We start from the raw sequence: 23974 nt of genomic DNA, 5'->3' as shown, positions 1-23974 counted from the left end.
TTTCTGTTTTTCAGGAATCCCATTTGACTGAAGATTCTTCCACAGATTTCGAGCTGGTTCATAAACACCAAGTTTTGGTGCTACCTGAATTAAAATTCACATTTACAGAATGCAACAAAGACTTGAATATAATTTGTAATTGTAACTATATGAATATATATAGTTTGAACATTTATTTAACAGATATAAATCCAGAGAAATCATTTTCAATGTGCCCATTGAAAACATTAATTTTGAAAATATAAAGGAGTCTAGAATTTGATGCAGGAACACACTCAAAAAAGTTGTTTTACAGACAAAGAAAGACAGAAATGTGAATAACAAAAGGACGCTGCTGGACTAGGAAATCCAAATACTGAACTCTGAAACTGGGCAGAACTTCTTCAAAATGTAGAACAGAAGAACACAACAACTGGGATCTAGCATTGGACAAATTTAGTACCAATACTACTTTAGAATAAGTACTGGAGACAGTGATTAGGAGAGTGGATCCAGGTGAGAGATGATAAATGCAGAACAGGTGTTAGCATAATGATCTAAAGATTAGATATTGTAATGATGAACATCGAGGTATAATGACGGGAAACAGAGTGGAATGCAGAGACAGAGTAATAACTACACAAGAGACAAAGGTCAAACATCCACAAGTAACCTACCAACAGAACACAGTCACAGGACAAACACTAACTACACAGAGGTAAAAACCAAGGTAAACAACCAAGACTAGTTTAACTAGGGGCTAACAGAACATGACATCAGTTCAGAAACCAAAGAGCAAAAGCCAAACCCAGCAAAACTCACAGATCATGACACATTAACTTTGGGCTTCTCTCTGGCTGTACTCCCTCTCCCTCTCCCTCTCCCTCTCCCTCTCCCTCTCCCTCTCCCACTCCCTCTCCCTCTCACAGCAGGCATCCCTGGCCTGGTGTCATGGTGCTCGTTGTCCCCCCTTTCCTGTCCTCTCACCCCGCACCTGGTCGAGGCAGATGACCCCCCTTCCTGGTTCTGGTTCTGATTGAGGTTTCTGCTTGTTCTCCTCTCCACTGTCCCCCACCAGCTCATGCATGCTCAGGATGGTTTTCTGAGTATAACTGAGGATTTGATGCGATCCAGCATTGTATGAAAACAACTATGATGAAATGGGCTGATTTAGATTTAAATCGATTACACTGAATTGGATTATAGTTAGATTTAATTGGACTTGTGCATTCTCTGTTTAAAGTTCCTTCAGATGATTGGTATTATTTGAATAAACCAAACTGAACTGAATGAACACAATGGTGAACATGCGTCTATGCCAATTTGAACTAATTTGAACTAAATGCTACAATAACCAAGCCCGTCGTTGACTTTAACTTACTTTGTAGACTTGTTAGACTGAAGTGTGGACCAGATAGCATACATCACCACCCTGCCATCCCAGTGTAACTTGACATGAAAAGAAGTTAGCAAATTTACTTTTCATCACGAAACTGTTGGAATCGAGTCATTTAGTTTACTGTAAAAACACAATGAAGAAAAAGCATTAAAAAAAAATACTGTCAAATCAACAACGAGAAAAAAAAAGCTTTTCCATATAATTGCATCTGATAGTACTCAGATGGTGTAAAATCTAGTGTTTCTCCAGCATGAGGCACATCAGACTTATAAGCTTCCTGCTCATCACATTATCATGCTCCAATAATCACTTTTGTTCCTTCTACAAACATGCCCGGTGCTGGGGCCAGAGACGGGAAACTGGAATTCAGCAAGTGATCAAGTCATATAGACACGTGCACACACACACACACACACACACACACATCTCATCCATACAACTAGACTGAATACAGATCGGGGTCTAAAATACAGCAACCTGAAAAAACTTCAACTATTAAAAGTCACCGTGTTTCTGAGATCTCTGAGGTATTCAATCAACTTGATTATTATTTTTGAATGAATGCATTTTAAGGTTTTAAAAAAGGATTTTTAAAGATAGATTTGGAAGCATCACTATAATTATGTATACCACTGACAGAATATGTAAGATGCACTGAAGTGGAGGTAATATATCCACCAGTTTAAAAATCTGACCATTCATCAGAGATGTGGGAACATTGTTCATATCTCGGTCCACTTTTTCATTTATTTTTTTGCTTTGTATTGCTGTTGCTTTTGTTATATTTTTGTCCTGAATTTGAAATGTTTTAATCCTGGTATGTTGTCCCACAGCATTTTGAAAAGTATTTTTGAGCATAGTATACTGAATAAATGTATAGATATCGCATGTATTCGCATTTTAATTTTCTGTATACAGACACTAGGTGGCAGCACTTAACAGAAAATAACACAAAACTGATGGAGACTCCATATACAAATGGTTTGTTGATTATGATTAGTACCACCAGCCTGTGTCGGATGTTTCCTATGTCTTTGAAGCAAGCTTTGTCAAGTCTGTGAAAAATAACTCAGTCGACTCTGCTTGATCCTTTTCAGTTTTGGCTTCAGAAGATAGAATTAGAAGAAAATACTGCATTTCAATTTGTGGAGATTTGATGTCAGTATCAACCACAAAGGAAAGGTTTCAGTTAATTGACAGCTTTTTGTGTCCACTTTGTAAAGTGGTTTTCGACTTTTTCTACGTTTAGTAAATACTGGCCACACACACTTCATCATCTCGATGTTTTTGTTTATTTATTGTCCATATATGATATGTAGGTATGTATGGAAGAGTCTTATTAGGTCAAGTACAGGGAAGAACTTTATCAGGTTTATGATGTTCACTTCTGCTTGCCATATTTTGAATTGTTTGAATACAGTTTTTCTGTTGTAATAAGTGTAAATGCACATTTACACATTTGAAGTGCAGAGGTCATGATGGACTGCAAGATATGGGGTGTTTCTCTTTATTGATCTTCCAGCAGAAACTTGAAAAACTTCCATGATATATAGTCAGTTGTACTGTTATGTTTTAGGTGTGGGTTTCCCTAATAAACTGGCAAAAAGACTGAATTTTAATACAATAAAAAGACTTTGTTCACAGTTCTCTGTTTGAACCCACGTGTGTGGATGAACTGTGTTTTTAGGAAGGGGCTTATTGTTTGACTGCTGGAGCTAAATGATCTGCAGGAGAATTGCAGTATAACTCACTCACTCAGATCAGTCTTCTTCTTCATTTTTGCAATGAGTCAACACAGTTTTCTAAAACCATTTAGTATTTTCTCTAGTGAAAGTTGGCAGCCAATTTGGTGTGATGTCGTAATGTTTTCTCCTGTGGGAGATGCAAAACTCAGATTTATTTTTTAAACTCCTTACTTTGGGTCTCCAAGAAAGTAATACAAAACATGGTTTGAGATGTTTAATGAGTTTCTGTGTTTCACTAAAGAATATACCGGAGTTCAAAAGTGAGTGTCTTCAGCAGAAAAGATGCATCCAGTAAGTAGATGAAACAATGACAGCTGAAAATCATCTTGGCAATAAACCCAAATCCTACTTCTTCTTCTTTTTTCGTTCTGTGTTATTTTTTTACTTGTCACTGATTCTGCTTCAGTTTCTCTATGTATCTTCAGTCTGGTTATTTCTTTTAGATTAGGTTGTGTGAACAAAAATAGCTGCAGAGGCTTCTGTACAGTAAGTGGTGGGGGTATCACTGTAACAGAGGACTTGCTGTTAAAAATAACTTGACTTCTGCTTGCAAGTGTTGAGCCAAGGAGGACATGCTGTCTCAAGAAACCTAAAAAGGTCTCATTCGGCTCCAAGTGTTTGGATCTGCCAGAAATTGATCTCAAAACGGGTTTCCGACTGTTGCATAGATTTATACATTTGATTTATAAAAGAGAGATTCTTTTTCTAATCTTTCTTGTAATAGATACTGTTTTCCTATTATGGGAAGATGCCATTTTAATACAAATTTGATATTTTCCTTAGTATTGCACTGTTGTTTGTTGACACTCTCCCTTCTTTTTATTTTAGAGAAAATATAATATTTTATTGCTTTTTAAGTTCAATCTTTTCTTTTTTCTTCTGAGTCCTAAATACTTCAAATATGATAAAGGCAGCAGAAGAAACATACCTCCGAATAAATAATTAAATTTGCGGGTACAGATGCATGTTCTTCATCTCCAAAGTGCAGAATGAGAATGAAATTTGGGGGTAAATGCTATATATAGTATTAAGAGCGGCCATACATGGGGTGGAAGGGGAACAGCATTCCTTTGGTGAGAGGGTAATATTTTTGTTACCATCAGCAAGTGCTTCCCAAGTGGCATCAGGCTGGTCTGCCACCGCTTTGCGCTGTTTTAATCTCTTGGGGTAAGTCACTTTTGTTAATATTTGCTGGCCTATAGGCTAATTTACTTTACAAATAACTTTTGAAACAAGAAGTTTAGAGCTGGAGGAGAAGTAATTTGCTGTCAGCCTTGGGAAAGGTGAAATGTGTTGCTAAAATAAATGCTTTTACATGGCTCCTGTGTGGGAAGACTACAGTCAGCAGCAGTGTGTAATATCCCTGAGCAGAACATCCTTTTGTGCCACAGCATTAAGAAGTTGCTGACCTTATTTTTGTGTCACCTAAAAAGACTCTTGTTGAACTGTTTGTATGATGAAATATTTATTCATACAAACTGGAAGTAGGATTAACCACAGGCAGAGTGTGGGTACATGCTGGTTTTCCACAGTTTGAAAGACCCTCTGCAGTCTGATAATTGTCTATCATTTACCTAATTTAAGTTTTAATAAAACGATGTGTGCTCCTCCGGTAGTAATCATTGTCTCGATTTCTCCAATCACGGAATCCGCCGACTTCTGCGAGCTATTCATAGCTGAGCTCTGTAAGGTTGTAAGGGGAAACATTGGAAGTGGTGAGATCTAAGCTACAAGTTATTCCGCTCAATCTCTCCTAAATGTGCTCCTGTTAGAAAAACGTTTTCAAAATCTATTACAATTTTAGTGTTTCAGCACTAAAATGTAGCTTTGCAAATATGACCACAGAAAGAAATCTTGAGGAGGGCATCTTAGCAGGACAGGAATGGCGAAGTATAGACTTGTATTGACATTTCTGACAAGATTAACACACGTTTGGTCTCCCCCTCCCCCTGGTGCTCTCAGCCAGGTCTCCTTGAAGTGTTCCAGTCATGGCTTCCAAAGTCATACCTTGGTATAAGAAGAAGCATGTGAGCCAAGTGAAAACTGACTATGCTTATCAGCACACTAGACATGTTGTCCAGCAGCACGCAGAAAGGTATGAGGGTGAAGTATACCTGTTTCATTATAAAGCACAGCTCCTGCTGCTTTGCCAGGTAGAGCAAAACATGTCGAGCTGTTTGCTGAGGAGCAGGTCTATAGGTCCACATGGCTGCTGCACATGTGTCTGCTTCCTGTCTAGCTTACTGTTCATTCGTCTACTGACATCACATTTTAAGCATACATTTTCTGAAAAAAATCACCTCATTACAAGGTGATGAATAATAAGAATGACTGCAGTTGTGCCAATATCCACTTATTGGCATACTATGATGCTACTGATTCAGGTTCAAACCGGTTCATGAGGCTGAATTAGAGTGTATCTGAAATTTTGTTTCACTTGAAAAACTGGCTTTGGTGATAAACCGTGTTTTACAGAGGTAGCTTGAATTGACTGTTAATCCCAATCAGTATTTATATTATTTATATTGAGCAGTTTTCATATTTTTGCCTCTGCAGGAAAACTCTGGTAAAAAATGTTGCTGGACTAATATTTGCTGCATCATGTTGCCACAGTTTGTGATAGTCAAATGTCTTCATTATGTCGAGAGGGAAGAACATCAGAAGGTTCAAAGTTCCCTGTTTTTTCTTGTTGAGTTAAAAAAAAGAAGGCTGATTATGACCATGTTCATGTGTTAAACGATTACTGTTTAACCACACAAAACAGATTCATCCCACTGTGTGATGCTACTGTAACTGTTACCTGTTTAACTTTGTTGTAAAATGAGAAGAGATCAGTGAAAACCACTGAAAACCTGTTTTTAATATTGATACATTAGCCCGTGTTCACCAATGAGTATGCAGCTCCTTTTGTTGAGTAGTTTTGGAGCCTGCAGCATGTCAGGACTTTAGAGGATTTTAAGTGTTGCTCCTACTGATGCTCAACTGCTTCTGCAGCTTTTTTAACTCGGGGTGATCGGAGACATTCATGTATTTTTTCTGCATTACTATGGCACGCATAAAGCCTCACAGTGCTATTTTTTGTCACTATTAGAGAGAAGAGGGCAGAAAATGAACCTGCTTATGTCTCAGTTTTGTGCTGCTACAGCCGAGTTCAGATCAAGTCACAAAAGTCATCTTGTCTTAAAAGGCACCTGCCTTATGTCAGTTGGACATACCAGTACTTGAACCTGACCTACATCTGAGACCAGTGGTTCGAGCACTATACCAGTACTGACTAAAGTGCTGACTAAATTGCTCTTGAGGACTGGACAGGAAAAATATAAAAGTCTGGGTAGTTTTTACACAGACATTCCTTTTCTGTCAGTTTGACCCGATGATTTTTTTTTTTTTTTTTTGTTCTGTGTTTTGATGTGTTTTTTTTTTTGTTTTTTTTAAATGCATTTGTGGCACTAACAACTAATTCTAACTTTTACACACTAAACTTGCCTGCAGTCCATTTTGAACTGCTCAGTGACTAGTTTGAACATGTAAGTGTAGTTGGCAGTATAATTGAAATTTAATTTTCTGGACGTCCTATGTATCCTTAATATACACATGCTGTAGCAGATGATTTAGTAATGTGTTTAGTTACATCACTTTGAAGAAAACCCCTCCCAGATCTTTCGGGTGTCATTAGTGATTGCTTCTACAAAACTAAAACCTGAAAACCCATTATGGAAGGATTTTTCTTTGACTGTTTCATCCTGATGGACTCCCCCTTCAACAGGAAATCCAGCTCTAAATTTGCGAGCCAGGTGCAGGCCCAGGCCACAGAGGCTATGGCGGAACCAGCCTATACAATACCAGCTTTCCGACAGAGGTGAGTTGAGTTTGTGGTTTGTTTGATAGCTTAGACCTAAAATGGAGATATTTCAGTATTATTGGTGTCAGCTCAATGTAGAACAACAGTTGAGTTCTGTTCTTAGATTACAACCAAGCAACAAAAGTTGAATCTTTCAAGGGATATCAACGATGAAATATCTAAATGATAAACCTCTAGCTTATTCCCAGTAATGTTTTAAAGTCAAATTTAGTGTTTGAATAATTTGATGTGTGTTGTTAGGACTGCTGAGGAGACTGAGGAGTACCAGAGAGTGACCACAAATGTTGGGAAAGGACTGGCTGTTATTCAGGAGGAGCTCCACAGGATGAGGATTGCCACTAAGGCCCAAGTGGAGAGCATTGCTATAAAAAATGAGGTGAGGAGCATAGTGGACAACAGATTACCAGTTTAAGTGACAATCTACTTTTATTTCTTTTCTTCATATATATTTTGACTTATACAGTATATGTTAAAGATACAGATACATGTACCCACTCATCTTTAATGATTTGTACTGTTTGATAAGTCAAACTGAAATCGAGGTTGAATTTGTTCGCTTGAGAACTGAGATTTTTTTATTCATCTGATGAATGACTTATTGCAACTTGATTTCAAACTTTGCAAAAATACTGCCATTAATGCCATTGGTTTATATGAAGTATATTCTGTTTTTGCAGAACATTTAATTCAGTCGTGCAATTCTCTTTATCCATGTACAATGGTCCTGTTGACCATTATATATTTCTAACAAGACTAAACACAATTTGGAAGCCAAAAAAATGGGGCCTTCTCTGCAGAGACACTCTTTAAGTTCTCTATAGCAGAATTTTATATATGTATGTATGTATGTATGTATATATATATATATATATATATATACAGTACATATAAATACATAAATATGTACATGCATCTTAGCTCATCTTAAATATCTTAAATCGATGAATCCTCTGGATCTGTCAGGTGGTTTAAATACCGGCTTACATCGTTAATGCTTTCCTTTCAGGTAAATTAGAATTTTATCATTAGGTTTGATTGCATTTTTTTATTTCAACTAAAATGCTACTTTATAGAAAAGATTTAAGAACATATAGAACAAGAAATGAACTCAGAACATTATCTAATCTTTGAACAAGTTCTTCAATTATTCCTTCACTTTCAAATTAAAAAAATCTGATACTTGTATTTTTTATGGATAGGAAGCATGGGCAGTTAATACAACTTACAGGACATGGAGAAAACTGTGTAACTGTCCTGTAACGAATGCGCTGGGCTGCACACATTCACCTGATATACTTCACTCCAGGTGAGGGACTTGATGGCAAAGAAGGTGGCTGTGTTGGATGACATACCTAAGATGCCAGACTTCCTGGTGGCCTTGCGGCCCCACACTGTGTGGGAGAAGACCCCCGTCAAGCTTTTTTGCACTGTGGAGGGACACCCAAGGCCCATTGTCAAATGGTGAGAATATTCACTTGTCACAGGCATAGGTCTTTTGTCCCTAATTTTTCAGAGCTCCTCAGTACTAATTAACAATGGTCGGTATCACTGACTGCTGATTTTGATTCTTTGTAGGTATAAAGGAGGAGTGCCAATCGACCCACCAAATACCCCAGGAAAGTACAAGATTGAAAGCAAGTATGGAGTCCACAGTTTGATCATTAGCAGGTACGTTAACACCCAGAAGAGAAGTACAAATACTACTGAATCATTAGAAGTGATGAAAATGATTATTCTGAGGCCATTTTTTTACAACAGTGAGTGTGTCAGATAATTGTCACCACAAACAGAGTACTGTTTGTTTTGGTCATAATTTATTATTCAGAACATTCACAATAATCTCTGAAAAGCAGATGGAGCAGCATACAGACGCTGTTCAGGGCTGGTCTGTTTTTTGGCTTCCATCCAAATTAGAGTAGATATTTAGAGTGTTGCTACGTGACTCACATATTAAGTTAAATTAGTAATTAATGTTACATATTAAGCTATAAGGCAAGATTTGAATGAGGGGAATAAGAAAACTGCAATCGTTGAAAGCAGTGAGGTGAGTAGAAGCCAAAAAGGTGGTTTATCACTCTTTAATGTTACTCATAAGTCATGATACAAAAGCCCAATGCAAACTGTCAATCTTCACGAGTCCTTCCAAAACTGAATATAGTATATTCGAGAAAGTTGGTGTCCTACTGAAAGGAAAAGTTTGTCTGTGGGTGGGAACTGTGGCATCAGGGTGAGAGGTGGCTCTGCTATGCTGACTTTTACTGTGTGCAAAAAATGATTCAATTTTTCAAACACAATGACTACAATGTGTGAAAGAAAGGATTACACTGTCGTGAAGAAGAAAATTCTATCATTCTTTCTAACGCTTAATGCAGTAAGATGTGGCCTCGCAGTCATATTTCTTCTCCCTGTTTACTAAGGCTGCTGAGGGGCTTTTAAAAATGGTCTAACCTTTTAAAAGGTCTATGTCAAGAAATACAGAAATGCAGTTTCATGTTATTCTCAGTGTTTTAATCAGTGTAGAATCAGATGGAAATGATAACAGCAGTGTTTAGAACAACATTTAACACCGACACATACCATTTTAGATGCCATTGTGGTTTCTACAACACGCTTGGAAAGGCAGTGTGCGGTTGGGTGTATTGGCTGCAGTCAGCATTCATGTCGCTTGATCTCACTAAATCCTATATCCTATTTGCCATTTGCATCCAGATATGGTAATACAAATACAAATGAGATGTCATTATCATCAGATATGAAATAAGGAGACAAGCATGACTCAGAAAAATTGATGGATGAACTGATCTCGTCTTACTTTTTTGAACAAATCATATTTCACGTACTGTACAAAGGTCATAAAATTGATTAGTCAATATCAGTTATGTGACAAATATACCAAATCTTTACCCAAAGCAGTATAAGTGAATTACAAAACAGAGCAAATCATAACACAGACCATTGTAAATACCTGGAAAGACAAAAAAAAGAACGTTACGAGGTGTTTAAGATAGATTGCATTATCCATCCATCCATCCATTTCCTATACCCGCTTAATCCGTCGGTCGGGTCGCGGGGGGGCTGGACGACCCAGCGGTCATCGGGCGAGAGGCAGGGTACACCCTGGACATGTCGCCAGTCCATCACAGGGCCACACATAGACAAACGAGACAAACAACCACAAACACTCCCACTAACTCCTAGGGACATTTTAGAGACACCAATTAACCCAACATGCATGTTTTTGGACGCTGGGAGGAAGTCTGTACCCGGAGAGAACCCACGCATACACGGGGAGAACATGCAAACTCCAAACAGAAAGGCCCCAGCTGGGAGTTGAACCTGGAAGATTGCATTGTCATATTTTATAATTTGACATTCATTTGTCAGGTGGATTCACCAATTCAGACATTTTTCTTATTGTAGTCTCAGTCTAAGACAACAACAATGAGCACTAGAATCTGTTTTTATCATTAACCAGAACTATCCCACAATCTTTCTTGAAAGGCTTGTAAAATACATGTGATGAAACCATACAGACAGTATAGCCATTTGAAGATACTGTGGGGCTGCATTGCTGTCCTCAGGACTGGAAGCATTGAATATTTCAAAGGCCAGTGCCAGAAAACAAGGTTTGAGGCAAATATGGTGGTTAAAAATAAAGTAAAAAAGTGAGTTCTGACTGAAATTCCCCTGAAAGCTGTTTGAGAGAGCTGCCCTTGCTAAATGGGCTCCTGGAAACTTTAAAGACCTTCAGCACAGAGCATTGGAAGAGTGGCAGACACCAGCATCAGACAGGTGCAAGACAAGATGGTTGCAAAAAATGTTGAGAGGCTGCTTTTGTTGCCAAAGGTTCCGCAAGCAAACATTAGTTAAGGTTGAAACTAACTGCCTGGGATGTATTTTCAGTTTTTTTTTTTTTACTATTATGTCAGCTGGCTGTAGAGGGAGACTGAAAATTGTGGGTTCATGGTTAGAGGCCCAGGCTGCCTCTTTTCGTCATCTTCAAGACCTCTCAGCTGTTCGTGTCGAAGTGCTGACCTATGCGTCATCCGAGCCATGAATTCCTCCCACTGCCTGCTGTCTCTCTCTGTCTCTATCCCTCTCTCCTTCCCTTCCTTCCTCCCTCTCTCCTTGCCTCTTTCTCTTTCTGAAGCAATGAGTTCCTCTGTTTTCTTAATACATGACAGTGTCATTGAGGAGTCTCTTAAACTTATATATTTTCTGATTGTTAGTGGCAAAAGATTTTGGAAAGGCTTTATGTGCCCACGGCTGAGATAAGGGATCATCTTAAAATAGTTCTGCCTGGGGTGAAGGTCACATTTCTTCTTCTATTCTCACCCTCAGACTCCTCTTCAGTCGTGCCTCAGTGCAGTCTTTTTTCAGTGCGCTCCAGCTGTTTGGTCCGTTTTCTGCGACAGTACATTATCTGTTGTTATCAGTCATTGTCTTGGAGAATATGCAGCTGATTGGAGACCCACAGTTGTTTCATGCTTTCTTTGAGAAAAAGACAAGCAGCAAATATGCCTTATATGCCCCTATGTTACACACATCTTTTTTAATCTCGTGTCATTGTAAAGTCTGTATATTAACAGTAATAAAGGGAAACAAAAGTAATTTTTTTTTTTTGCTTTGACACCTTGTAGGTGTGTTGTGAGTGATACTGCTGAGTATAGTGCTGTGGCGACCAACCAGCATGGCACAGCTACCAGCAAGGCTAAAGTTACTGTGAAGAGTAAGTCTGGCTCTGGGTCAGTTTCATTAGGATATTTTTCACATGACACTGCTTTCTGTAACAGTGAATTTATTTTCTTCACAGGACCATCAGGAGTCGCAGAGTCCTGCCAGCTTGATCTGGGTAAGATTATCCTGTAAAGGAAGTGACTCGGGAGGTAGTTGGATGATGGGAGGTGGGACTCCGGGACAACAAGTACACCCACATGGAATCATTTGGCCTCAAACAGTACAGCAGTTACAAGCTTGACAAGTTGTGTAAAGTATTGGGACAAGCTGCTGTACTGAAAACACTTTGATGAACATCTAACATTTTGGGCAATTTTTGGGGTTTAGGGGACTAGATCATAAGAATATTGAGCAACTATTACCCTTATATTATCTACTCATTTGGACCCAAAACCAGAGTTCACCTCAGTCCCTATACCCGTTTGCTGAAAAATAAACTACTTTAGATTCACTATGACTGCACAAACTCATCCTGTTCACTTCTTTGGCCAATCAGTGCATCTGTAAAAAGCCAAAAAGGGCCACCACAAACACAGGTGTTTGTGTTTTGTTGTTGCCCTCTTAAAGTTACAATATTTTCTGTGAAAGAAATGCACATGTAAAGCAAATAAATGTTCCTGCTGCCCCTCAAAGTAGATATCACATAGCTAATAAGTAAACTGCTGGATCAAACAAACTTACCTGTGTCCTTAGAAAACACTGACCTCCAAAATAAATCATTTCTTGTTTGATTGCATTTACTTTTGGCATATTTTAAGTTGAAATATGTCATATCGGAATGTGGAACATGATGCAACAACTACTTTAGTTAGAAAAATGCAGGTGTTTTTTAGGGCCTGCAGGATACATGTGCAGAGATAAATAAATTAAAGGTATCTCCTTGTGCATGGGGTTGAACTTCATGTGTTTCTGCTTTCCAGTGCCTCACCTGACCGAGATCCATCCCAGTAAGCTTGAGGTCACCCTGCTTGACAAGTTTCGAGTCTCTTTTGGTGTGGAGGGAAGTTCCATCAAACTGCTGTGTACTATGGTGGTCGTCCCCGACCTCCCCAATGTACCACCCCTCGCCCAGTGGTACAGAGATGGTTAGACATTCCTTAATTCATTCATCTGTTGAGCAGGGCGGCGTGAAGCACCTTGATTAAATTGTTACTGTGTTTGATTTCTTAGTTTATTTAGAATTTTGTGAGACATCCTAAGACACCAACGACTGTTTTCGGTCATTCTCTCATTCTTTATTTCCATCTTATGAAAGATAAACTGCTGAAACCAAGTAAGCTGGCAGAGATGTCAGTGGGTGGAGGTGCAGCAAGTCTGACTCTGCCCCACCTGGCCAAAGACGACGAGGGCCTCTACACCCTTCGTATCTTTACAAAGGACGGCACTACCGAGCATAGCGCCTATCTGTTTGTCTCAGGTATTATAACTCTGCTTCATGTAGCCTTGTATGTGTAACACACAGATTTGATGTATCTGCTGGCTGTTCGAACTGTAGGACATATTTACAGTAAATAGTCTCTGAGATTAATGTTGGGGAGGACAAACCTCAGAAACTTGTTCCAGTTGTTGCTCACTGTGTGAAAGTTCGGAGACTCAACTAAATCTATCAGGCTCATAAACTGACACACACATCACCACTTATCACATTGTGAGATAAGGTTTGTTGAAAAGCTGTTAAACAATACTAACTATTAAGATTTTCTAATGAGTCGTGCCTGACAGTGGGTGCCTTCAAATGGCTTCTTATGTCCTTGTTTCTTGGCCCCCCAGATGCTGCTCCCTCTGCTGCAGGAGCCCCTGGTGCACCAATGAGCGTCAAGGCATATGACATCAACTCGGATTACGTCCTGGTTGCCTGGAAACCGCCTAACACTGTCAATGAGGCAGCAATCACTGGATACTTTGTGGATCGGTCAGTCATCTCCCTGAACCTCTTCAGGCTCTCTTTAAATAGACCAGCACTGGCATCCTAACATGATTCCAGTGAAATAACTCTGCAGCTTGGATCATGGAAATAATAGAATGTGTGATAGTACCAGATCAGCAGTTAACTATTTTAACGATCTTTTTTATGTATAAATCAAACACTAGAACGTGCTTCATTCTTCATCCAAAACAAACAGGCAGATAAAATGGCCAAATACATCATAAAACCAATTCACTATAGAATGATAAAACATGCCAGAGATGAGCGTGTAGATACATGATAAAAGTAAAACCAGGAAATGCTCTCTAATAAAAGTATGTTTTAAGAAGAGAGTGAGGAGGTCACTGACTACTCTGAGCTGATTTCTTCAGGCACCTCGTCCCAGAGCTTCTGCACAAAGTAACATTTGAACATACTCAGATATCCACATTGCCATAGACTGACCGTCTACATTGCTGACAATGACAAAAATTGGTAACTTCAGCCCAAAAGCAGTTTATTGTGTGATTATTATGTGAGGGTATTTGTTATCAGCTTGTTGTGGAGCACATTTTGCCAAAGCTGCCTAAAAGAACTGAGGCTATTGGTACAGGTTGGATTAGAAAGCATGTCATAGTAAACAGAATATACCAGTCCAGGTAGATAACCATACAGTAGATAATATTTACTTTAAATTAGGGCTGGGCGAGTTAACTCGTTATTGTCTCGTTAACTCATTAATTATTTAACGCCGATAAATATTTTATCGCGCATTAACGCAGTTTTTAAAAATTTTTTTTTTACATTTTTTGAAATGGTGCTTTTGTGCCTTTAATGGATAGGAAAGTTCAGAGAGACAGGAAGCAGGGGGCAGAGAGAGGGAGAACGACACGCAGCACAGGGCCGTCCGATGTGGAACTCGATCCGGGGCCAGCTGCAGCGAGGACTATAGCCTCTTGTACATGGGGGGCCTGCTCAACCCACTATGCCACGGACCACCCTTGTTTTATTATTTATTTTATTATTGTACAAGTCTGTTGCTCACAGGCTTTTATTTTGTAAAAGTCTGTTGCTGTCTGCTGCGGAACCGGAAAAGAAAGTAATTGGCGGATCCACCAAACATGGAGATGAGTACAGAACTTTTACTCGGCCATTTTCATTTTAAAGTTCTTCCAGACGGCAGAGTCGACAGAACCACAGTCATCTGTAAACACTGCCAAGTTGAATTGTCTTCTCACCGTTGTAGTTCCAGTCTAAAATATCACTTAAAGGTAGGGTAGGAGATCCTGGATTTTGAGTCCAGCGAAGCTGCATTTTGAAAATACACAGGTAAAAAGGCCCAACCCTTTTCTTCACTTTCCCCCCGAATGCACGCCTCTAGAGTACATGAACGCGCACGAGCACGAAGGTGCACGAGCGCTGTTCTGACAGCAAGCATCGATCGTTGCCGTATTTAGTATTTAGTATATGATAACTATACGTTTAATAATGCTAGGTGCTAGCCAAGCTGGCTCTAGTTTAGCTTCCTGCCAAGCTTCTGGACGCGTAATTCGGTCACGGAGCAGGGTACGCGCACAGGGGGAAGGAGGGGGAGGGAGGAGCAGATTGCAGTTTGATAGACGGCATCAGAATCCAATCATTGTTAACGGTCCGTTCAGTATGATTCGATAGTGTTTTTCCTAGATTGTACGTTCTAGAGGCCACTAAAACTTCATATTTGTGTCAAAACTTTTAATTAATTGGTTGCAATGGGGGTGTGAAGAGTATTTCAAGCAATATGTAAAAAAATGTTCCAGAAAAAGATCCCCTACCCCACCTTTAAAGCCAAAACACACAACTGATACCAGCTAGTCATTTAAGGAAACAGACAGTGGAGCGAGGCTTCTACATAAAAACTACATAAAGATGCTGATGTTAAAAGTGTGTTTGCACAACAAATGTTATGGCACTTTCATTTATATGGCAGTACATTTAAAATAAAACTAAATGCTAAAATCTATACACTACTTTTGAATTAATTTTTGGATTTTGCATATAAATGCGATTAATCGTGATTAATCAGGGATATCATGTGATTAATTAGATTAAAAATTTGAATCGTTGCCCAGCCCTACTTTAAATACTTAAGGAAAAGTGTAAGATTCTGTAACTTTAGTCCTGTATTTTTGACATTGACAAGTTGAAAAACAATCATTTGTGTGTTTGGTGGTGAAACTTTCCTGCTCATGATGTCTCCCACTCGTAGGCGTGAATCTGGCGCTGATACCTGGGTCCAGTGCAATGATGCCCCAGTGAAGGTTTGCAAATATCCAGTGCATGGCCTCAGCATGGGCCACAGCTACCACTTCCGGGTGAGAGCCGTGAACAGCGCAGGCATCAGCAGGCCATCACGCGCGTCAGACAAAGTGATGGCCATTGATGCTGCAGAGAATGAAAGACTGCAAGGTACCGACGAAGGTAAATGCAAAATCCAGGAAAGCAGGCTACCAACGTTTCCTAACCTATCGTTTGTCATCCTTTCCTACAACAGTGATTAAAATTGAAGGAAAATATGACATAGTGATCAAGGATGATGAACTGGAAGGTAGAGTGGTATACAAAGACCGATCTTGATTCTGAGTTTTGCTTTCTGCAACCTCTAAACTGTCTTACCAGATACTAACACAAATCCCCCTTTCTACACCTCATCATCATAATCACGATAGAACACAACATTTTCTATTTTCAAGGAAGGTTGTAGGGATATAAACTGAAGCACTATTTCCTCTTTTACTACAGAGCACAGAACTCTTTACAGTATGTCTCAAGTTTAGTAAAAACACCCTGAACTGCAACGTTTCAGCAACAGGCTCAGACAGTGTTTTACTCAACACAGTGCCTGCAGAGCGAGATATTTCCTTCCATCCACTTTCATTTCTTCTCATTTTCAATAGTATCATCCCTTTCAGTGCCTGGATTATTTCTATACAGGGTATGTGAAAAGATGATGATGATGAAGGCAGGGGCTGTCCACTCTGATCATCAACATTTAATTTCCTTTTGCCAGGCGTCAGTATTCAGCTGCTTGAAATTGTGAAGATGACAAGAAGGGAAGGGCAAGAGACGAGTAATATTCAGAGAAGAGTGAACTTGATTAAATGACCTTCATGCAGTCATAACAACAAGGTTTTACATGCATCGTAGCACATCTAGCATAACCGTGAGAAGCTACAATCCCCTTAAAGGTTGTCTGTGACAGCTTTGAGACTTTTGTTTGGACAGTTTTTGCTGTCATTTAGAAAAGCGGAAACACCAACGAATGATGGTCATTAAAAGACTACAGTTTTACTACAAAATTAAGAGATTTTTTTTCTTTTAATAGACCATAATTTGAGGCTTTAATTTGTATGTAAATGCACAAGCGTTGGTGCAGAGGTTTTCCCTGTTACACCATTCTTAGTCCTAAGACAAAACAAAAAAGTGAAAATCATGCAAAAATAAACTAAATCCAGACATGGCTCTCATTTTCCAAAGTACAAACAAAGCAAATGTGAACTGTAATCCTAAAACATCTAACCCAAGCCAAACTTTTTTCGTTGTTTCTGTTTTCTTTTTCTTTTTAACTTTATAAAACTAGTTTCTCATTTCCTCCCATTCTAACTTTTGAGCTCCATTCTTCTTTTTAACTCTAACTCCTCCATTTACAATTGAATCAACCTAAACTGTTTTTTCCAAATAAACCAGTTTATTCTACCCTCTCTACTTTAACAAGCCTATAACCCATTGAAAATTAGACTAATTTAAATTAACTAAAATTAACTAATTAGAAAAACATGGCAAAAATCCATGCTAAAAGTAACACACACAATATTCAGATGCGGTTATCGTAGAAGTCCCACTTTTCAGTGTTCAGTGTATCTACCAGTGGGATTCAGATTCAGAGAGGGACTTTCACAGTTGAAATGCTTTTCATTTGTTATTGTGAATTCATTATTAGGGAGTGAATACTTCTTGTTTAGGCTTTGCATCTCCCGATGCAACAGGCATGTTATTAATTGCTACCTTACTGATATTATCATCCATGTAAATATACCAGGGACATACTCTCATATACCTCTCATACACTGTATTGAACAGCTTCAAAATGCAAGTTAGGAAAAGACGTAAAATTCTGAATTATTCAGCTCTATTTCACAATCAGACTATATTTGTGAGAAAAAAGTTTATGAAGAGACATTAGTGAAAATCAAACATTGTCTCATTACTCTGTCAGTGGAAGCCAGGTCAGAATCCACTGTAGAATATTCTGAACAAAAACAAATGCATAATGTGGGACTTCTGTGATGGCTGCCGCTGTGTGGATGTTATACCTCAACACCATTGACTCCCAATCTAGGCTACGTTACTATCCCAGGCGAGCCCACAGATGTGCATGCATCCGAGGTTTTCAGATCATATGTGGTGCTGAGCTGGAAGCCTCCCAGCCCCCGCGGACGAGCTCCGCTGTGGTACATCATCGAGAAGGTGCGTGTCGCTTCACCGTTCGCCATTCAAATCCATCACTTAACTTCTGTTCGGCTTTGGAAGAATGAACAACGTGTTAACCTCTTAAACTTTTATTCTATGCTCTAATACAAAATTACACGTAGTTCTTTTTTGTGAACTGACTTGCTTTGAGACTACACCTTTATATCAGAAAAATATATTGTAGATGTCTGGTGCATTATTTTACTTGAATGATGTAAAATAATATTCTGGTAGAATCACACCAGAATTCTACCTGATACAATTACCCCTTTTAGATCTTCACTGAATGGAGTTTGTCATTATTAAGGTTGTCATAGATGATTTCACCTTTACGTTTCCCCTCCCGACTCTCCCACAGTGCTTAGCAGGCACTGGAGCATGGCAGCGGATCAACACAGCAGTAAAACTGCACTCTCCTCGTTACCCAGTTTTTGATTTGCAAGATGGGCAAAAGTACCAGTTCCGAGTGTACTCGGTCAACCTGTATGGCTCCAGCGAGGCCTCTGCGCCCTCTGAGCCCATCCAGAAAGTTGATGAAGATGGTAAGAGCATTTGCTCATCTATCTGCTATGGTTTGAAAGAAAATGAGAGCAGATTTATTTAGTTTTTTTCCTTTTCTGGCACTTGTTTATTATAAGCCATTCAGTCACACAATGTACATTTGTAATAACTTTAATGGCACACTCTCTTCAGTTACTGCTCTTTTCGAATCCATCATTTTTCATGCATGGAACTGTAATGGAGCCCTTATACACCAAGCTAACAGTTGGTTGTCGGGCAAGTTTGTCTCTCTGGTATTTCCATATGTGCACACCATCTGCATTTTCTTTACTTTTGACTCTTTTTTTTCCGTGCCTGGACTGTTGATTTGAGAGCACTCTCTGACTGTCTATTAAGGGTGCGAATAATTTTACCAGAAGGGAGGTGGCAGTGATGCCAAATAGCTTGCTTAACGTGTCACACACAACCTCTTCTCCTTTGTCACTTTTATTTTCTCCAAAACAAGCAACACCTTCACCACAACATGTGACGAGAAGAAACTAAAGGCCGCCTGATAATCTTGACCCATGAGAGAGCAGCTCTGTTTAACATGAAGCTCATGCTGCTGTGTTGAGTTTGTTTTTATCAATGGGATTTCAGATTCCCTTATTGTATAACGTACCTCTGTGTACTTCTGGCCCAGCTTGCGCAGGTATAGATTTTAACATAATTGCTGGCAGTTGGAAGTTGTGATTGCAGTGTGTTTATGTGCTATAGTTTGTTCAGACAATGGCAAAGTAAGGAAGCCCAGTAGGGCCCCTCTCATCACCACTCATTCTTTTTATCAGTTGGTGTATAAGGGACCACCTCACTATGATGAGCTTCAACAGCGTCATAAATCAGGTTCTTGAATTGAACCATCTTTTTGTCCTTCTATGCGTCACTATTTCTTTTAATTGATGCAGATAAAGCAATTGAGGGAAAGAATGTTTGAGGGTACCATCAAATGTCTCTATTAGTCTCCCCATACAGTTTATGATCTCAACCAACATTTAGGGCTTATGAAGAATGAAAGCACGCTTATATGGCTTTGATATTTCTGTCATATGAATTTCATATGAATGTATATCACACAAACATGAAATGAAATGCTCCTGTTAAACTATTAATTGTGAGTGACTGTGTGTTGCAGGTATTGAGCTGCCAGTTGGTATGTACGGATTAATGGAAACTGAAAACACTGTACAGGCACCGTTTCCCACAGCTGTGTTGCCACAAATTAATTCACTCTTCACCTGTGTGTGCTTTAACTACAAGCTATAGTTATAGAAACATTTAGATTGAAATTAATTGAAATAATAATACTTTATTAATCACAAAATGGGAAATAATTTTACAGCATAAAGAATCAAAATAGTTAGTTCGTTATCCATTAGTCATTGTGAAAATGAACCAGGAGGAATGGCCTCCTGTAATGTTCTTTGTTGTAGCTGAGCTAAAGAAGCCTCTCACTGAACACATTTTTTTGTTTGATCACTGTGTTACACAGAGGTTCTGCAGCATTCTTCTTCACATTTTTAAAACCTAAGAAAAATGGAATTCCTTCTGCACTAAACCCAAATGAAATCACAGTAATGCTTCTGCGGTATCCCATTCTGCCCAAACGTCCTGCTTTGTGTAGAAACCAATCAATACCTACTCCTGGGACCTTTAAAACAAGTCCTCTATCTTAAGCCACAGGTTTGTGTCACAGCAGGTTCACTGACACAGAGGCACCTCACTTGTGAAAAGCCACAACAAACCACTTTTGAATGTTTTGCAGCAGTCCCTTTGTTACCCCCAAAGCAGTATGTGGGAACACAAACTGTGGGCTCAGATCTGCTGCACATTGTATTAAACAGATATTCATGATGTCTCTCATATGAGAAAATACTCTCATTTTAATGAGTGATTTATTTTGATAAAAGGAATTTATTTACAGCAAATCTGATCATGTCTCAGATCATCACCTGTGATGTGCAACAATTTGTTTTCCAAAGGAATCCGCAGGCTTTTCCTAACAGTATTGTTACTTAAATGTTACATTCATATCAGCAGACAGCAGTACTTTTGATTGGTTCAATCAACATAAAAGTTGAAATGTATTTCCCTCATTTGCATATGATTTTGTAATTTGACTCTAAAATGTAAATACATAACAAATGCAAAAAATTAATACAATGATTAAGGAGTGAAGACATTGTTTTAGATAAAAATGATCTGACTAATAGAGTTTCTCTCTTGAGCAGGGACCCCCTCTGCTCCTGGTCAGGTTGTGGCCACCAGGAACACTAAGTCCTCAGTGTTTGTCCAGTGGGAACCTCCCAAACATCTGAAAAGCCTCATGGGATATTACATTGATGGCCGCGCAGTTGGATCCAAGGAGTGGTTCCCTTGTAACCACAAACCCTTCAGACATAACAGGTAAGTGTTCAGAACAGACAGAGACTGGCTGTGGTTTTAATTGAAAGGCAAATTTTGAAACATCTCTGAAAATGAGGTGGTAGAAGGTTGTCTATTCGATTCCGTTCAATTCAGTTTTATTTACTTAGCGGCAAATCACAACAAATGTCATCTCAAGGTACTTCAAAGATACAGTCCAATTCGGGCCAATTATAATCCAATTCATTGTAATCCAATGAAATCAAATTAATTCAAATCCAAATTGTCATGAGCGTGCACAAGGTGACAGGGGAAAGAAAAACTCCTGGAGACCTCCAGCAGAACCAGGAAGGGCGGCCATCCGCCTCGACCAGCTGGGGGTTGAGAGGACAGAAAAAAGGAGATAACAAGCACCATAACACCAGACCAGGGATACCTGCTGAGAGACAGAAACACAAGTTAATGACAACAATGATGTCATATGTAGATGGAGAATAAAGTGAGAAGAGGGAGGAGAGGTGCATCATGGGAGGTCCCCCAGCAATCTAGGCCTATAGCAGCTTAATTATGGGATGTTTCAGGATCACCTGAGCCATCCCTAACTATAAGCTTTATCAAAAAGGAAAGTTTTAAGCCTGGTCTTAAAGGTAGAGAGGGTGTCTGCTTCCTGAAGCCAAACTGACAGCTCTTAAATTGTATTCTGAATTTAACAGGTAGCCAATGAAGAGAAGCTAAAACTGTTAGTTCTCATCAGAACTCTGGCTGCAGCATTTTGGATCAGCTTGAGGCTTTTCAGAGATATGTGGGACAGCCCAATAATAAAGAATTACCGTTGTCCAATCTTGAAGTAACAAATGCATGGACTGGTTTTTCTGCATCACTCTGAGACAGGATGTTCCTGATTTTAACAATATTACGAAGGTGAAAAAGGCAGTCCTAGAAACCTGTTTTATATGTGAGTCAATTGATAAATTCTCAAAAATAACTCCAAGGTTCCTCACTGTAGTACTGGCAGGGAAGGAAATGCCACGTAGAGTAACTACAGTGTTTTGATGAGGTGCTCAGGTCCAATGAAGACAACTTGAGTTTTGTCTGAATTTAGAAGCAAAAAATTTAAAAAGTCATCCGGGTCTCTATGTCTGTAAGACATGCTTGTATTCTAACCAACGTATTGGTTTAATTTGGTTTCACAGATACGTATAGCTGAGTATCATCGGCAAAGCAAATGGAATTTTGTGCAGGCTGTCTAAAAAGATTACCTGGGGTTAGGACCCAGGGGGTAGGGTTAGGGTGCACTGAAGCTGTAGCTCTGTCAACTAAAGAATTGACTTAAGTAGGTGTAAGGTTTAGGCAGCTGCCCTCTGTTGTATTGGCACATGGCACTAATGAAAAAATGATAATGGCATTTATTCTCTAGATTTGGTTGAAAAGTTCTCTGATAGACACCTACCATCATGAAATTTCTTCTCTATCTTCTACTCTTTCATTAAAAATATCTGCTAATCTTGATTTTGATGACAGCAACTCATCTCAAAAAAGCTGGGACAGGTCCATGTTTGCCACCGTGTAGCATCCCCTCTTCTTTTAACAACAGTCTGTAAACATCTGGAACTGAGGAGACCAGCTGCTGGACCTTTGGGAGAGGAATGTTGTCCCATTCCTGTCTGATAAAGGATTCTAGCTGCTCAGCAGTCCTGGGTCTTCTTTGTTGTATTTTAAATGTTTTCAGTTGGTGAAAGGTCTGGACTGCAGGCAGGTCAGACCAGCACCTTTCTACTACAAAGCCATGCTGTTGGAATAGATGCAGGATGTAGTTTAATATTATCTTGCTGAAACGTGCAAGGCCATCCCTGAAAAAGATGACATCTGGATGGGAGCAGATGTTGCTCTAAAACCTGTTTATACCTTTGAGCATTGATGGAGCCTTTCCAGATGTGCAGGTTTCCAGTTCCATAGGCACTAATGCCCCCCATACCATCAGAGATTCAGGCTTTGAACTGAGAGCTGATAACGAGCTAGATGGTCCCTCCTCTATTTTGTCTGGAGGATGCCACGTACCTGATTTTTTATAAAGAATTAAACACTTTTTTATTAATCTGACAGTATCAGAACAGTTTTCCACTTTGCCTCAGTCCATTTTAAATGAGCTTTGGTCCAGAGAAGATGGCAGGGTTTCTGGATCAGGTTCACAAATATTTTGATCATATTGTGTACCATAGATAATGGAATATTCAGTGTCTTCTCAGTTTTGCTTTGAGGAACATTATTCTGAAATTGCTGAAAAGGGTTGTTTATATTGCACCAGTTTGATTTAAAGGGATTAAAGGTTTTTAACTTTTTAACCCAAGAAATAAAGATTATAAGGCAAGATACTCAAAACCGTTAAAAATATCATAACAATACCATGTACGGAGGCTCTGTGCCCCATTGCAGCCGTCCTGGTTTGGAGTCAGGCCAGTGGCCCTTTGCTCTCCTGTCAAGCTACTTTCAAATAAAGCCCACATGAGCCAACAAAAAAATATATATGTATATATATATATATATATAGATATATACACCACGAGTTAAAAGTTTGGACACACCTTCTCATTTAATGGTTTTTCTTTATTTTCATGACTATTTACATTGTAGATTCTCACTGAAGGCATCAAAACTATGAATGAACACATATGGAATTATGTAGTAAACAAAAATTTAATTTTTAAAAATGTATCTCGATGTATTTAATTTGAACAAAATCTGAATGGATGTGTCTTAGGTTTGTGGTCCACGGTCTGATTCCAGGAGAGAGCTATGTGTTCCGCGTCCAAGCTGTCAACCTCTTCGGGCTCAGTGACGAGTCTCAGGAGTCTTCTCCCATCGCAGTGGAGCCTGCACTTGGTTAGCAAAACTTCTCCGTTATAACCTTGTTTGTTTTTATAATTTAAAAAGAAAAGAGA

The 23974-nt window shown here is 39.1% G+C and overlaps 1 protein-coding gene across 8 annotated transcripts in view; it reads left to right on the top strand.

Annotated features, from left to right (window-relative positions):
- Positions 1-4204: 4204 nt before the first annotated feature.
- The window catches only part of myom2a (myomesin 2a), a 31924-nt gene continuing 12154 nt past the window's right edge, over positions 4205-23974 (top strand). For 2 of the 8 annotated variants that reach the window (XM_075464161.1, XM_075464159.1), the window contains exons 1-18: positions 4205-4290; positions 5086-5218; positions 6890-6982; positions 7226-7361; positions 8292-8446; positions 8561-8653; positions 11626-11714; positions 11799-11837; positions 12643-12807; positions 12978-13139; positions 13493-13634; positions 15874-16073; positions 16159-16212; positions 18004-18131; positions 18493-18676; positions 19807-19824; positions 20903-21077; positions 23794-23915. In XM_075464161.1, coding sequence (XP_075320276.1) covers positions 5112-5218; positions 6890-6982; positions 7226-7361; positions 8292-8446; positions 8561-8653; positions 11626-11714; positions 11799-11837; positions 12643-12807; positions 12978-13139; positions 13493-13634; positions 15874-16073; positions 16159-16212; positions 18004-18131; positions 18493-18676; positions 19807-19824; positions 20903-21077; positions 23794-23915 — 2062 coding nt within the window. In that variant the 5' untranslated portion in view covers positions 4205-4290; positions 5086-5111. Of the gene's footprint in view, positions 4291-5085; positions 5219-6889; positions 6983-7225; positions 7362-8291; positions 8447-8560; positions 8654-11625; positions 11715-11798; positions 11838-12642; positions 12808-12977; positions 13140-13492; positions 13635-15873; positions 16086-16158; positions 16213-18003; positions 18132-18492; positions 18677-19806; positions 19825-20902; positions 21078-23793; positions 23916-23974 lie in introns of all 8 variants that reach the window. The other 6 variants (XM_075464164.1, XM_075464163.1, XM_075464167.1 and 3 more) reach the window with 4 other exon arrangements.

This window comes from Odontesthes bonariensis, chromosome 4, assembly GCF_027942865.1.
Source record: "Odontesthes bonariensis isolate fOdoBon6 chromosome 4, fOdoBon6.hap1, whole genome shotgun sequence".
Classification (NCBI taxonomy): domain Eukaryota; kingdom Metazoa; phylum Chordata; class Actinopteri; order Atheriniformes; family Atherinopsidae; genus Odontesthes; species Odontesthes bonariensis.
Note: the sequence above shows the minus strand (reverse complement) of the source record. Positions and strands in the feature narration are given on the sequence as shown.